The sequence below is a fragment of the Sorex fumeus genome, unplaced genomic scaffold (genome assembly GCF_029834395.1).
Source record: "Sorex fumeus unplaced genomic scaffold, SorFum_2.1 ptg000037l, whole genome shotgun sequence".
NCBI lineage: Eukaryota > Metazoa > Chordata > Mammalia > Eulipotyphla > Soricidae > Sorex > Sorex fumeus.
In genome coordinates this window covers 10,205,001-10,218,508 of record NW_026606094.1, presented here as the reverse complement: position 1 = coordinate 10,218,508, position 13,508 = coordinate 10,205,001, and the positions used below count along the sequence as shown (strand labels likewise).

General features: G+C 37.1%; 1 protein-coding gene across 2 annotated transcripts in view; it reads right to left on the bottom strand.

The window, feature by feature from the left end:
- Positions 1-891: 891 nt before the first annotated feature.
- Positions 892-13,508, bottom strand: part of AASS (aminoadipate-semialdehyde synthase) — a 63,784-nt gene continuing 51,167 nt past the window's right edge. The window contains exons 20-24 of one of the 2 annotated variants that reach the window (XM_056118105.1): positions 9,148-9,243; positions 7,236-7,351; positions 6,545-6,633; positions 5,935-6,111; positions 892-4,410 (exon numbers count right to left, since the gene is read on the bottom strand). In XM_056118105.1, the coding sequence (XP_055974080.1) occupies positions 4,292-4,410; positions 5,935-6,111; positions 6,545-6,633; positions 7,236-7,351; positions 9,148-9,243 (597 nt within the window). In that variant the 3' untranslated portion in view covers positions 892-4,291. The other variant, XM_056118106.1, reaches the window with a different exon arrangement.

Sequence of the window (13,508 nt, the reverse complement as noted above, 5' to 3'; positions counted from 1 at the left end):
CAGAACTTACCAAATAATTTATCTGGTCCTTCCCACAGTTCAATCTCTTCAAAATTCTCATTATGGGAGCAAAGGGATAGTATAGTGGTTAGGGAGCATGCCATGCATTTGTCCAATGATGGTTTAATCTTCAGCCCCTGGTAATTCCCCCAGAAACAGTTCAGTATGGCCCTAGAGGCCCCCAGACAGTGTTGGAGTGGTCTAGCTGGTCCCCAGGACCACAGGGCCTAAGCAGTTCTCCTTCCTTGGGCCCTAGCATTGAACTGCTGTCCCATATGGCTAACAATTCCCAAGAATGGCCCCAGAAACACCATTTGGGTAGCCCAACAAGTAAAATTATTAAGGAGAAAATATCTCTAGACTTTTTAAAGCAGTATGGATCTCTGAGGAGTTTTCAAAAGTATTCAAAAATTAATTTTTTAAAAACTCAGAGCTATAGTCTCCTTAACTTTGGTATGAACTTCAGAAAAAATATTATTGACAAAGAGAAAAGAATCCTAACTTTCCAAAATGTTTATTAAATGTGAGGCTTTCCTCTTACATTTTCTCATTAACCGTGTAACAGTTCTGTGAATTACTGATATTCTCATTCTGTAGAGAAAAAAAATTTAGCAATGTGTATAACTCAACACTATGTCTCAAAGGAGAAACTTCTAGTATCTAATGAGTCTAACCAAGAAAAAATGGAGAACACAAATAATGATGTTATCTGGAAAAGTCAAGAGATATTGAAAGGTGTGATGGTGTGACCTCTTGGCATACAAAGGTCACAAAATACCTGCTTATTTCAAGGACAGAATTAGTTTTGTGTGCTAGGCAACATCCCCAAATCAATTATGTATTAGTTTAATATCTCTAAAGGAAAAAATGCATTTTTATATATTTCTCAGGAACAAAAATAAAACATGCATTTATTTGTAATTTCTCAGTTTTACAACAACTTGAAATATAATTCACATCTCATACAATTCATTGATTCAAAGTATTCAATTCGGTGATGTTTAACATGTTCACAGTTGTAATACCATTGTCACAATGAATTCCACAGCATTTACATTACCCCCCAAAGAAATTTCAAATCATTTCTAGTTCCAAACAAACACTAGTATACTTTCTATATAGATTTGCCTATTCTGAGTATTTCATACAAATGAAATAACACAATACGTGGTCTTTTGTGTCTGGCTTCTTCCACTTAGTATAACTTTTTCAAGGCTCATCCATGTTGCAGCATACATCAGTCCTTTGTCTCTTTTATGTTTTCAAATAATAATCCATTGTATGAAATGAAACATTCCACTTATTCATTCATTAGTTGACAAGCATTTTAATTATTCTGACTTTTAGCTATGTGAATAATGCTTGCTGTAAATATTCAATGAACAGAGTTTTATATGAATGCGTGTTTCATTTCTCTTGGTTACATACCTAATAATAAATTTTTGAGTCATGTTTAACTTTTTAAGGAATGGTCCGTTTTCCCAAGCAGCTTTATCATTTTACAATTCACCCAACTGTTGATGATAATTCCAGTTTCTTCACATTGTCAGCAATTCTTGTCAACATTGGGGGTGGAGGGCGAGATGGGTTTTTTGGGGGAAGAGCACACCTGGTTTAGTGCTCCTGTAACCATGCATTGCTAGAAATTGAACCCAGGCCTCCTGTATGCAAAGCGTACACTCAGTCTTTTAAATTACCTGTTCTGCCCTTGCTATTAACTTTTTATTTCAACTTTCCTGAAGGGTAGGAAATAGAATCACATCTTTATATTTCATCTGCAATTCCCTGATAATGATAATGATGATAAACGTTTTTTATGTGCTGATTTACTTCTTATATATCATCTTTGAAGAACTGTTGACTCAGTTGCCCTTGTTTAGTTTTTAAATTGGGTTTATCCAATATGGACAGTCCTTCAAAAACTAGGAATTGAGCTTCCATATGACCCTGCAATACCACTTCTGGGAATATATCCCGAGGATTCAAAAAAGCACAGTAGAAATGACATCTCTACCTATATGTTCATTGCAGCACTGTTCATAATAGCCAAAATCTGGAAACAACCCAAGTGCCCTAGAACAGATGACTGGTTAAAGAAACTTTGGTACCTCTACACAATGGAATAATATGCAGCTGTTAAGAGAGATGAAGTCATGACATTTGCTTATAAGTGGATAGACATGGAGAGTATCATACTAAGTGAAATGAGTGAGAAAGAGAGGAACAGACATAGAAAAACTGCACTCATTTGTGGAGTATAGAATAACAAAACATGAGGCTGACACCCAAGGATAGAAGATATAAGGGCCGGGGGGAATGCCCCATAGCTGGAAGCCTGCCTTATGAGTGGAAGGGTGAAGGCAGCTGGAATAGAGAAGGGATCACTAAGAAAGTGATGGCTGGAGAAATCAGTCGGGATGGGAGATGTGTGTCAAAAGTAGATAATGGACCAAACATAATGACTTTTCAGTGTCTGTATTGCAAACCATAATGCCCAAAAGTAGAAAGAGAGTATAGAGAACACTGTCTGCCATGGAGGCAGGGGGAGGGTGGGGGGGTATACTGGGGAGATTGGTGGTGGGGAATGTGCACTGGTGGAGGGATGGGTATTTGAGCATTGTGTGATTGTAACCCAAACATGAAAACTTGTAACTTTCTCACCATGGTTCAATAAAATTAAAAAATAAAATAAATTGAGTTTATCTTTTTCTCTTTCATTCCTATTTTAGTATGTGTGCTGCCAAAGCGAGCACTGGATTTATTATTTTATTGAGTTAAACTTATTTTATATAATCTAAATACAAACTCCTACCTAATCAACACAAATTATTTACAAAAATTTGGCTCCCCTGTATGTTATCTTTCAACTTATTTTTAAATGTTGTCCTTAGAAGTACAACAATTTTAAATCTTGATGATGTTAATTTATATTTTCCCTTTGTTCATGTGCTTAATCCAAAATCATAAAATTTTATTTTATTGAACATTTTTATGTTTTGTGTCCCCCTCCTTTTTATTAGACACCATAACTTAAAATACTGTTTCATGCATGCATTATTCCAATACCAGCAGGTCATAAAATTTTATGCCTACATTTTCTTCTAAAACTTATATGTAGTATGACATTTAGAACTTTGGTACATTCTTGAGTTAATTAATACGTGGTCTGAGGTAGGGATGCAACTTCGTCCACTTGCATGTGCATTTAGTTGTTCCATCATTGTTCAGTGGAAGACGTTTTGCCCCTATTGAATGTTCTTAGCACCTTTTCCAAAAATCAACTGACCTTAAATCTGAGGACTATTTTTGACTGCTCAATTTTATTCCTATTTTATTATTTTTCATGCTATTGTAAACTTAAATATTTTTTTCAAACCACTGTTTTATTTACTGGCAAATATAAATAATACACTACTATATAATTTTTCTGTATTCAATAACTTCTGAATTCAATTATTCTAATATTTTTAGAATATTTCTTTGGATTTTCAACAAATAGATCATACTATTTTTAAATGCCCTGAAGAGAACCTCCCCAGTACAATTTGAATAGAACTGAAAAGTGAAGACATCCTTGCCTTGTTTCTAATCTAAGGAAGAAATATTTCAGTAATTCATCATCAGGTATGATGCTAGTTATGGGATTTTCATACATGTTCTTTATCAGACTGAAAAAGTTTTCCATTATAACTAATATTTTGGGTTTTTTATTATGAAAAAAACATTGGATTTATTTAGTGCTTTAGCTATGCCTAATGAGCTGATCACTGATATTGTGATTTAGTCTTACTTACTCTCTTTCTCAACCTCTAGAGACAACAATAGAAATACACTTACAAACAGATCACACTTTTACCAAAAGAGCATAAAATGTATCACAAAAAAGATTTGCAGACAAATAATCTAAAAGCATCTAAAGGAATCAATTTTAAAAATACAAAAATATAGCTGCATGAAGAAATTTTTTGTAAGTAAAAAGATAAAATTTCATCTGATTATAGGAAAATACATTCTTATATGAAAATTTGCATAATAAATTAACCAATAGCACAATCAGTATGATTTTTATGTATATGAAAATATATGGTAGAATTATTATGAAAGTTCTCTGGAAGTTACTGGCATCTCTGTTTCAAACATTTTCATATTAAAATAGATATTCAGAACCACCATTGTACTGATTTAATCAAAATCATGCTTCATACACTAAAACGGAACTTAATAAGCATGTTTATGACACAATTATTCAGAATTGTTGTTTGGGAAAATAAAAATGAGATGTAAATCTCAATTATTGTTTGATTGTACTATATGTGTTGTATATAATGCCTTCTGCTTTAATTCTCTCCAATATTGGTCCATAGATCTCCTTTGCAAAGGGCCCTATCAGGCCTTTAGCTTGAATTTCACCTGGAAGAAAGTAAATTGGTAATCTATTTTTAAATTATAGTTAAAGTTTAATTTTCTCAGAAAGAGTCTATATATAACAGTAAACACAGAATAAATGAATTGTTGAGAGCCTAGGTATTTTTTAAATTGCTTAAATGTCCCCTGTTATTTCTTAATCTAAACTTTGTAAGAAAAAAAAAAGGCTCAATTTTGTTTGGAAACATGACTGGATTTAGGGATTGTGTCAGAATGCATGCATCCTCTTACCTGCATTAACTATTGTCAAAACAATCAGAGGATAACAGGCAGTATGAAAGTAAACTAAACCTAGTTGTTCTGTTTTATTTTCTCATCATACTTTTTATTTAAAAGAGAGAGGAGAGAGATAGAGAGAGAGACTTAACAGAAACAGAATGGTTTAAAACCAGTCCTGATCAGGAGATATCTGAAAGGGCTAAATGCATAGATTTGTATGTGGAAAGAAGACCAAGGATCCATTCCTGGTACCATATATTCCCTGAAGTTCCACTGAGGTGACTCCCAAGCACAGAGCTTGAAGTAGCTCCTAAATACCACCTCAATTTAGGCCCCCAAACCAAAAATAAATAAATAAGTCAATTCAGTTATTTCATCATAGACAAAATAAGTTTATAATCTGAACTATAAATATAGAAAATGAAAACTGAAATACTTTCCTAAAAAAACTATCATGTTCTCAAAAACTAAAGAGGTGGTTTTATACCCTTTTATTTGGTTTTGCAGGTAAATATATTTTGTAATTTTATTTTCTTACTATTTCACATTTATATGTTTTTATATTTTTATATTTTATGATTTTATATTTTATACCCCAGGGCCCAATGGAGTGTAACATTTAGAGCTTATGCTATTAAAGGTATAGCTCATCTTAAGGATAGAGTGGTAGCTAATTTAGTTCAAAATATTTATTGAATATAATAATAGCATAAGTATTATTCATAAAACATATTCTATTTTTTATGTTTGGAAATTAATTTCTCTTCTATTTCACTTTTACCAACTCCAGTAGGAACAAAACACAAAAGAAGGAAGCTATTCCCTGAGAGTTGTTTTATATGGTAGAAACCTTTGATTCTTTCGGGGCAACACAACACACAGTAGTACTCAGGGATTGCTCCTGGCTCTGTGTTAAGGGATCATTCCTGGTGTTGCTTAGGTGATCATATGTGGTGCTGGGGACAAATCAGGGCCGGTCACATGCAAATTAAATTAAGGTGATTAGCAATTCCTGCTTTACAGAAGGGGACCCTAGTTTATAGATACTGACTCAAGCGTCACTCTACCCTGTGGTTCAGTGATCCTGTGACTGAGTTGACAGAGATCGAGTCTAAGCCCAAAACCCATGGTGATCTCCTTGTCAAACAGGGCTTGAATCTTCTGATAGAATACTTTAGTGAATACTCAAGAGTGTTAACTCAATAGTAAATGTTTGTTGCCCCCAAACTGAATGATTTAAGAGCTAATATAAAGACAAATGTAGAGACAATCCTCCAAGCAAAAACTTACCATCAAGTAGCATCTTGGCTGCCATGGCTGTGGGTAACCCCACAGTTTTAGCCATGGCCGAGAAGCCTCTGACGTCTCCGTAAACCACAAGATCAATAATTTTATTTTCTAAATGCCCAGAACGATGTCTGATACCAAAGCTGTCTCTCATCACGATCATATCTTTCTCTCCAGGGCCTTGAAGTAAACAGACATTTGCAATGTCAGTGTTATTTCCACACCAGGACTGTGTCTTATGTGCCTGTTCCTTTTTGCCCTCCCATTAAAGATGGACATGAGCGATTATTTATATCTCCTTTTAACCCAAGTTTATATGAAAAACTCAAGGAAATTATACTACTGACTACATTTCTCCATCCAACATTTCCAGAGGGCATTAAGAACAAAAGTCAAATCAATAATTTTCTTTTTTTATATTATCCAAGTTCATTCTCATATTTAATAGTTATATTGGTATTCCTTCTGAAAAAATAGCCCAACTGCTTTTTTTAATTTTCATATTTCCCCACCCTCATTCTTGTTTCCAGCCACCCAATACAATTAGCTAGTTGTGCTGACTTCATCTTTTGATTCTTCTCCAGGGATATTTAGTCAATAGCCCATGGCCTACCATAGGAAAGCTTTGCAGCCAAATACTTGGAGAGTGCATCCACGATGGACTCTGCCTGAGGGACTTGTTCATCCCCAAGTAAACCCAACCTGAGAAGCACAAGAGATAGTTGCATTAGCACAAATCCTATGCCCACTCGGAAAAAAAGCACTCCTTAGATTTTAGCTTGGAAGGGAAGAACCACAGGATGACATTCCAAGTTATGGGGTCCTTATCAGCTTTAAACTAATAATAATAATAGTAATTTTTTCACCTTTAGAACTATCCCCATACTCCTCCAAGCAGTGCCGGAACACAACGGACATGCCAGAGTTCCTACTTTTGCAAGTATATTTATGAGATTAACTTACAGGTTACCTTTTTAGTAAATAACAATATCAACAGAAAAAAAAACATACCATAACAATGGGAATTAATTTTTTTAACGATTGGAGGAAAACTGTGAGAATTTCCTCTGGGGAAACAAAAATTAAGTTTTCTTAGGAACTGAGTAGTAAAGTCTCAAAATAAATATTTCCTAAGTTCTTTGTCATTTAATTCATACTTATGTTTTTATCATACACAGTAAATTTTCTACAGCAAAGTAAAACCAGAACAGCAAATAATAAAAGAAAAAGTAAAATGTTTAGATCTAGCTTGGCCACCTGACTTAAATTCATTATTGGTTCTGAATTGACTGGGAACTGCTTACTGTTCAGTTGCTTCCAGCTGGGTTTTATCTCCTCCTAACTTCTTCAGGACTGCCTCTTTAAGCACTTCATAATTGGAGGAGGGGGAAATCCCAACTAAGTCACATAGGAGTTCTTTCTGGTAGGAAAAATAAGGGTAAAAGTCTAAGTTCCCAGTACAATAAAAAATAAATTGGGTAATCATCCTATTTAGACATTGGGCTTCAAATACATTTCAAGTGTTAAATTCTAAATTATTATGACACTAAGTTGTAAGACATGCATATACACATTTTCAGGAAGTTCACAGTCATGTTTCAACAATAAAATGGATCATAACAATAATTCAATATCAAACCAAACCAAAGATATAATATATTTACCATCACATTTCCTGCCTTTGGGCATCTTCTCCAGTATTCTTTCACCCATTTCCCTCACCCTCCAAGCAGTCCATTTTGTCAGGATAAAGTGAAAGGGGCTCATTGCTCGGTTGCTACTAGCAACCAGAGTTCTTTTGTAGGTTTAAGATTGAGAAATACCTTGTGGAAAATAAAGTCTCACAGGCAGAACACTTAAACAGTGGTCATAGATTTTTCTACTTTCTAAAGAATTTTTTTTCCCCAAGATCCCAGGGGAAAAGTTGTACTCTATATTAGGAATCAACAAGCTGATTACAGGCCAAATTCACCTCATCATCTGGTTTTTAAATTTTTGTTGGAACTCAGCTATGCTTGTTTATGTATCACTCAGGGCAGAACCAAGCAGCTCTGATAGAGACCATGTGGCCCACAAAGCATAATATATTTATAATCCTTACAATCATGGTCACGGTCCTCCCGTTATTCATCGATTTGCTTGAGTGGGCCCAGTAACGTCTCCATCATGAGACTTTTTGTTACTGTGTTTGGCATATTGAACATGTCATGGGTAGCTTGCCAAGCTTTGCCGTGTGGGCGAGATAATCTAGGTAGCTTGCTGGGCTCTCCAAGAGGGGCGGAGGAATTGAACCCAGCTCGGCTGGGACTGCTGTGAGCAAGGCAAACGCCCTACTGCTGTGCAATCGCTCCAGCCCATTCTTACAATATATTTTTATATTAAAAAACAAAGAGTGTACCAGAGTCTTAGCTCAATGGAGTGGGCACATTCTCTGCATGTGAGAGGCCTGAACTTCAATTCCTAACCATGATCTCTCAAGCATTCCCCAAGAGTGTCCCCAACAAATACAACACCGAAGAATGTCTGCAAGAATTTGTTCCTGTCCATATGCTCTAACCTTAGAAAATTCCATAGGTATTTATTTGCCCTGAATAAAGGTAAAATTGTGTGAGGTAAAATGAAGCACTTAAATACAAAAGATTGGATGTAAAGTATGTGGCTAGCAAAAATACTAATATATCTTTGAGAGAGTTATCGGGTTTCACAATATAGATTCCATTCTTCTTGTGACAAATTCCTGGTATTTCTATTGGAATGTGCACACATTAGTTTAAGTTGGATGACCAGGCAGTAACAAGTTAACTTCTGGCTGTTGAAGTGATAATTTATTTTCAGTTCCAAGCCTCCAAAGTACTTTCTAATTTGAGACTCTTAGGACAGATTTGAGCATAAACTGGACACTCAAATCTGTCAGGATTATAAAAGTCCAAATAAAAGAACTGATAAGATCTGGGGAAAGGGGATCCAGAAACATTACTGAGTTATCAGTTTCATACAGTCTAAGCTTAACTCCTATTCTTGGGTAAGGCAGGAGGAGCTCAGAGCTCCTTGGAGAAACACACTCATCTCTGTCCAGGGTTCAAGAAGTGATCTGGTGATAGAAGTCAAAGCACAGAATAAGCCACAAAAATTGTTTAGCTGCCCCAGCGAAAGTTCCCACCTGAATACACTATTCAATAAAAACAGCAGACAACTTCTGATTCTAGAGTCACTTACCCAGGTAAGCAGTTTGGCCCCAGGGTGGAGGGCAGGAAATGAATCTCTGTTTATAAGACCCAGCTTTATAAGTCCATTCAAAACTTTAGCATATCCCTGTAACAAAAATTAAGTCCGTGAACTTTTTCTGAACGAAGGGAAAACAGTGGATGGTCTTTTGAAGATTATTGTCTTTATAATTAATTTAGGCTAAAGACTACTTGTATGCAATTATGAAGGGAAGATAGTATGAAGAACATAAGCCCCTTTGAGTACAAACCAGAATCAAGTATGTGACAATTCTGCTAGTTTAGGAAACCTAGTAAGATTTGAATATTCTATTTCTGTAGCATGGGTGTAGTCTTTTCTGGCAGACTAGGAGTAAATTTCCTCTGTGCTTTATGTCCCCAGCAGAATAGTATTCTATAGAACAGTCTGTTCTTTGTTACATAATGGAAGGAATTTATAAGAATACTGCCCAAAGCAGATAATCCATCTTACTGTTTAAGCAACACTTTCCTGATGTGTATCTGGAACAAGAAAAGACAAAGGAATCAAAGAGATTATGTTTAATGTTTCAATTACTAATCTAGTTTCTGAAATGATGGTGATAGAGTTGTGGAAATTTTCTTTTGTTTTCTGTTCTTTTCTTTCTTTTTTTTTCAATTGAATCCCATGAGATACAGTTATAAGCTTTCATGTTTGAGTTACAGTCATACAATGTTCAAACACCCATCCCTCTACAAGTGCAGGTTACCCAATAACGATTTTCCCAGTATTCCCTTCCTTTCCCACCCTCCCCCTGCCTCCTCCGCAGACAATTTCTGCCATACTCTGTCTCTACTTTGGGGCATTATGGTTTGCAATACAGATACTGAGAGGCAACACTTCTGGTCCTTTATCTACTTTAGCACACATCTCCCATCCCGACCGATCCCTCCTACCATCATTGTCTTAGTGATCCCTTCTTTATTCCAGCTGCCTTCTAAGCTCCTGAGGCAGGATTCCAACTATGGAGCAATCTTCCTGGCCCTTGTGTCTACTGTTCTTGGATGTCGGTCTCATGCTATGTTATTTTATACTCCACAAATGAGTACGAATTGTGGAAATTTTTACAATGATATGCTCCTGAATGTGCCATGATCACAAATTAACTTAAAATTAAGTGCATGCTAAATACAAAGAGTTTTTGGCAACACTTACATGTATCACATTTTTGGCTGAAAAGAAGTCACCCAAGAGGAAAATGTTTAAGAAGCCCTGGTCTATGAGACAAGTTTGAAGTGCCTGAGATACCAAATCCAATCCAATCGAATATGACCTATCAGTCACCTACTCACCATTTCCAATTCCCCAAAGTTCTTCTGAAAACCAGGGCCATCTGCACACACTGATCCTGTACCTAGAATGTGGTGGCTCCCCTTTATCACCTGTGAAATGTTTACTCTGTCCCCTTAATGCTAGCTCTGCAAACCTACTGAGTTCCCTTGATGATTGGGCACTCCCTTCTCTTCTGAATTCCTGCAGAATTTTGCAAAGATGTCTATTGTAAATCTTAGCAAAAATTTTAATTGTCAATTCAACTGCTGGACGATAGATATAAAAGGGTTGCTGTGTTTTTATGTGTGTGTGTGCATGTGTGTACGTGTGTGTGTGTGTGTGTGTGTTCATCCCCATGTACTCATTCATTATCAGCATTTCAATAGACTGGAGGAGCCATAATAATATGACCTATGAGAACAGGATGGTGGTGGCTGGTCCTGGAGGTCCTGGAGCCACCACCATGCCGAGACTACTCTCCGCACACATGAAGGTACTGGCAGAGGGACAAAGCCACGCGGGTTCCAGGGCCGAGATCTCCAAGCCTACTCGGATTGGAGTTGAGCATCCTCCACCCAGATCCTCCAAATTCTAGTGGGCGGGGGTCACACCCACCACCTGGCCCCCTGGCGCCGTGTAATCCCATCAGCGGCCAAGACTCAGAGACTATAAAATCCAGCTCCCAGAATCTTATCAGGACATCTTTTGATGACATCTTATGATCTCGTTCCTACTTTGGACAAACTTGCAGGCTATCGAATGTAGCCTGCCCACAGGACAGAGTCTGGCAAACTCCCTGTGGCGTACCAAATATGCCAAATACCAGTAACAATGATGGGTCTCATTCTCCTAAAGAGCCTTGAATATAATCTCAGGGCTAGGATGAAAGAGATGTTACTGGGGCCTGCTCGAGGCAATCGATGAATGAGAACAGGAGAGCAATGAAGGCTGGGAGGGAGTGGAAAGGTTAAAATTGGGGTTTTGTGATAATTAATAGTAGGGGACTGTCTCTAAAATAAGTTGCTGCAATTGAAACGCCAAAGAGAGAAATGCAGGAAGAAGAGAAGTAAAAAATGAGGGAGGAAGAGAGAAGAGAAAAAGAGGAAGAGTAGAAGGAGGGAAAAAGAAGAAATAGGATGAGGAGATATTACAGGGGTTATGGCACTTGTGTTTCATGCAACTGACCTCAATTTAATTCCCTGGCACCACATATGACCTTGCCAGGAGTGATCTCTGTCCTGAGCACAGAATCAGGAGTAGCACCTAAGCACTACCAAGAATGACCCAAAAATTTAAAAAAGAAAAAAAGGAAAGCAGAAATGTAGGCACAATTTAAGGAAGCAATAAGCAATATTATTAAAAATAAAATTAGTACTTTAGAGTTCCTATGGCCATTGGATCTTCCATGATTCAATATGTAGTCAGCTAGAAATTTTCACATTTCTGAAAGATTTTATTCAAATTTTCCAAAGTTTACTAACTAAAGAATTACACTTACTCACTCTATCTAAATGTAACCATACTTCAAAGAAGATAATTTTTTTAAAAATCACCCTTAGCTTAGTTCTTAAATCTGGTCAATGCCAGAGGATTTTGTTCATCCAATGTTTAAAATACCGAGATATTTTTGAGTGATTTCTTAAATTCATAAACTTATTTTTGCATTGCACTGCACTATATTCTCCTCCAGTTGTTCATCAATTTGTTAGCGTAGGCTCAGTAACGTCTTCATTGTGAGACTTGTTGTTACTGTGTTTGACATATCGAATATGTCACGGGTAGCTTGCCAGGCTTTGCTGTGCAGGCAGAAATACTCTCGGTAGCTTGCCAGACTCTCCAAGAGAGGCGGAGGAATCGAACCCAGATTGGCATCTAGAAATGCACTTACTGTATTATTATTATTTGTTATCCATAAGCATGCAGATAACAGTAGTCACTTGTTAGACACATACTAGGACCAAAGGCCACAGAGATAAAAATGCCATCCTTACCAATGAAAAAACTGCTGCCCTCTGGAAGGGTCAGATAAGCCAAACAAATAAATAGTGCCTAAATAAATAAATAAATGGTGCCTGGAACTAGTGAGCAGAATGTCACAATCCCTGATGATTACATGGAAGTGGGGTGTTAAACATAGCATGAAAGAAACAAACAGAGCCGTGGGAGCACAAAAGAAGTGGAATTCACATTGATGGCAGGGAGAGGGCCAATGGGGAAGAAGTTAGGAAGAATCCCAGGGGAAGTTGAATCTGGAAGGACAAGCAGATGACCGAGAGTAGCCAAGGCCTTCATATCATCCTTGGATGACAGTCCATCTCTAATATTGAACATAATATTCAGGTTACTGAAGGGTTGTGGGCATTACCCAGGATGGAGGCATCAAGGACTGGAGTCAGTACCATCTGACACCTTCTGTATTCTGTGAAAATCACCCTCAACACAACATGAGAAAATTATTCAACTCCTTAATTCTCTGGAAACCCTTTTTACCTAAAGGTGTATACATGACAAGAAACTGCATTAAAAGCTATCCAAAAAAATACTTAATTCCATTTCATCATTTCATGATACAGCCTGAAAGAAAGACTTTAGCATTTACATGCTTAGAATACACGGTCACAGTCATGGTCACAGTACTCCCGTTATTCATCGATTTGCTCGAGTGGGCCCAGTAACGTCTCCATCGTGAGACTTGTTGTTACTGTTTTTGGCATATTGAATACGTCACGGGTAGTTTGTCAGGCTTTGCCATGCAGGCGAAATACTCTCGGTAGCTTGCCGGGCTCTCCAAGAGGGGTGGAGGAATCGAACCCGGCTCTGCCGGGCCGGCTGCATGCAAGGCAAACCCCTACTGCTGTGCTATCGCTCCAGCCCACATGCTTAGAATAAACTGAAGAAAATAAGATCAAGAACATGCCAGGAAGGGCTAGATATGTTACAGTTCACAGATGACCAGTGTCTGCCTCAAGCAAGAAAGGGGTAGGTAGTGTCCCAGTGGAGAGTTGTGATTATAAATAATATATGAAGGAGTTAATACAGTAGTCAGGGCACCAAATTGGCCA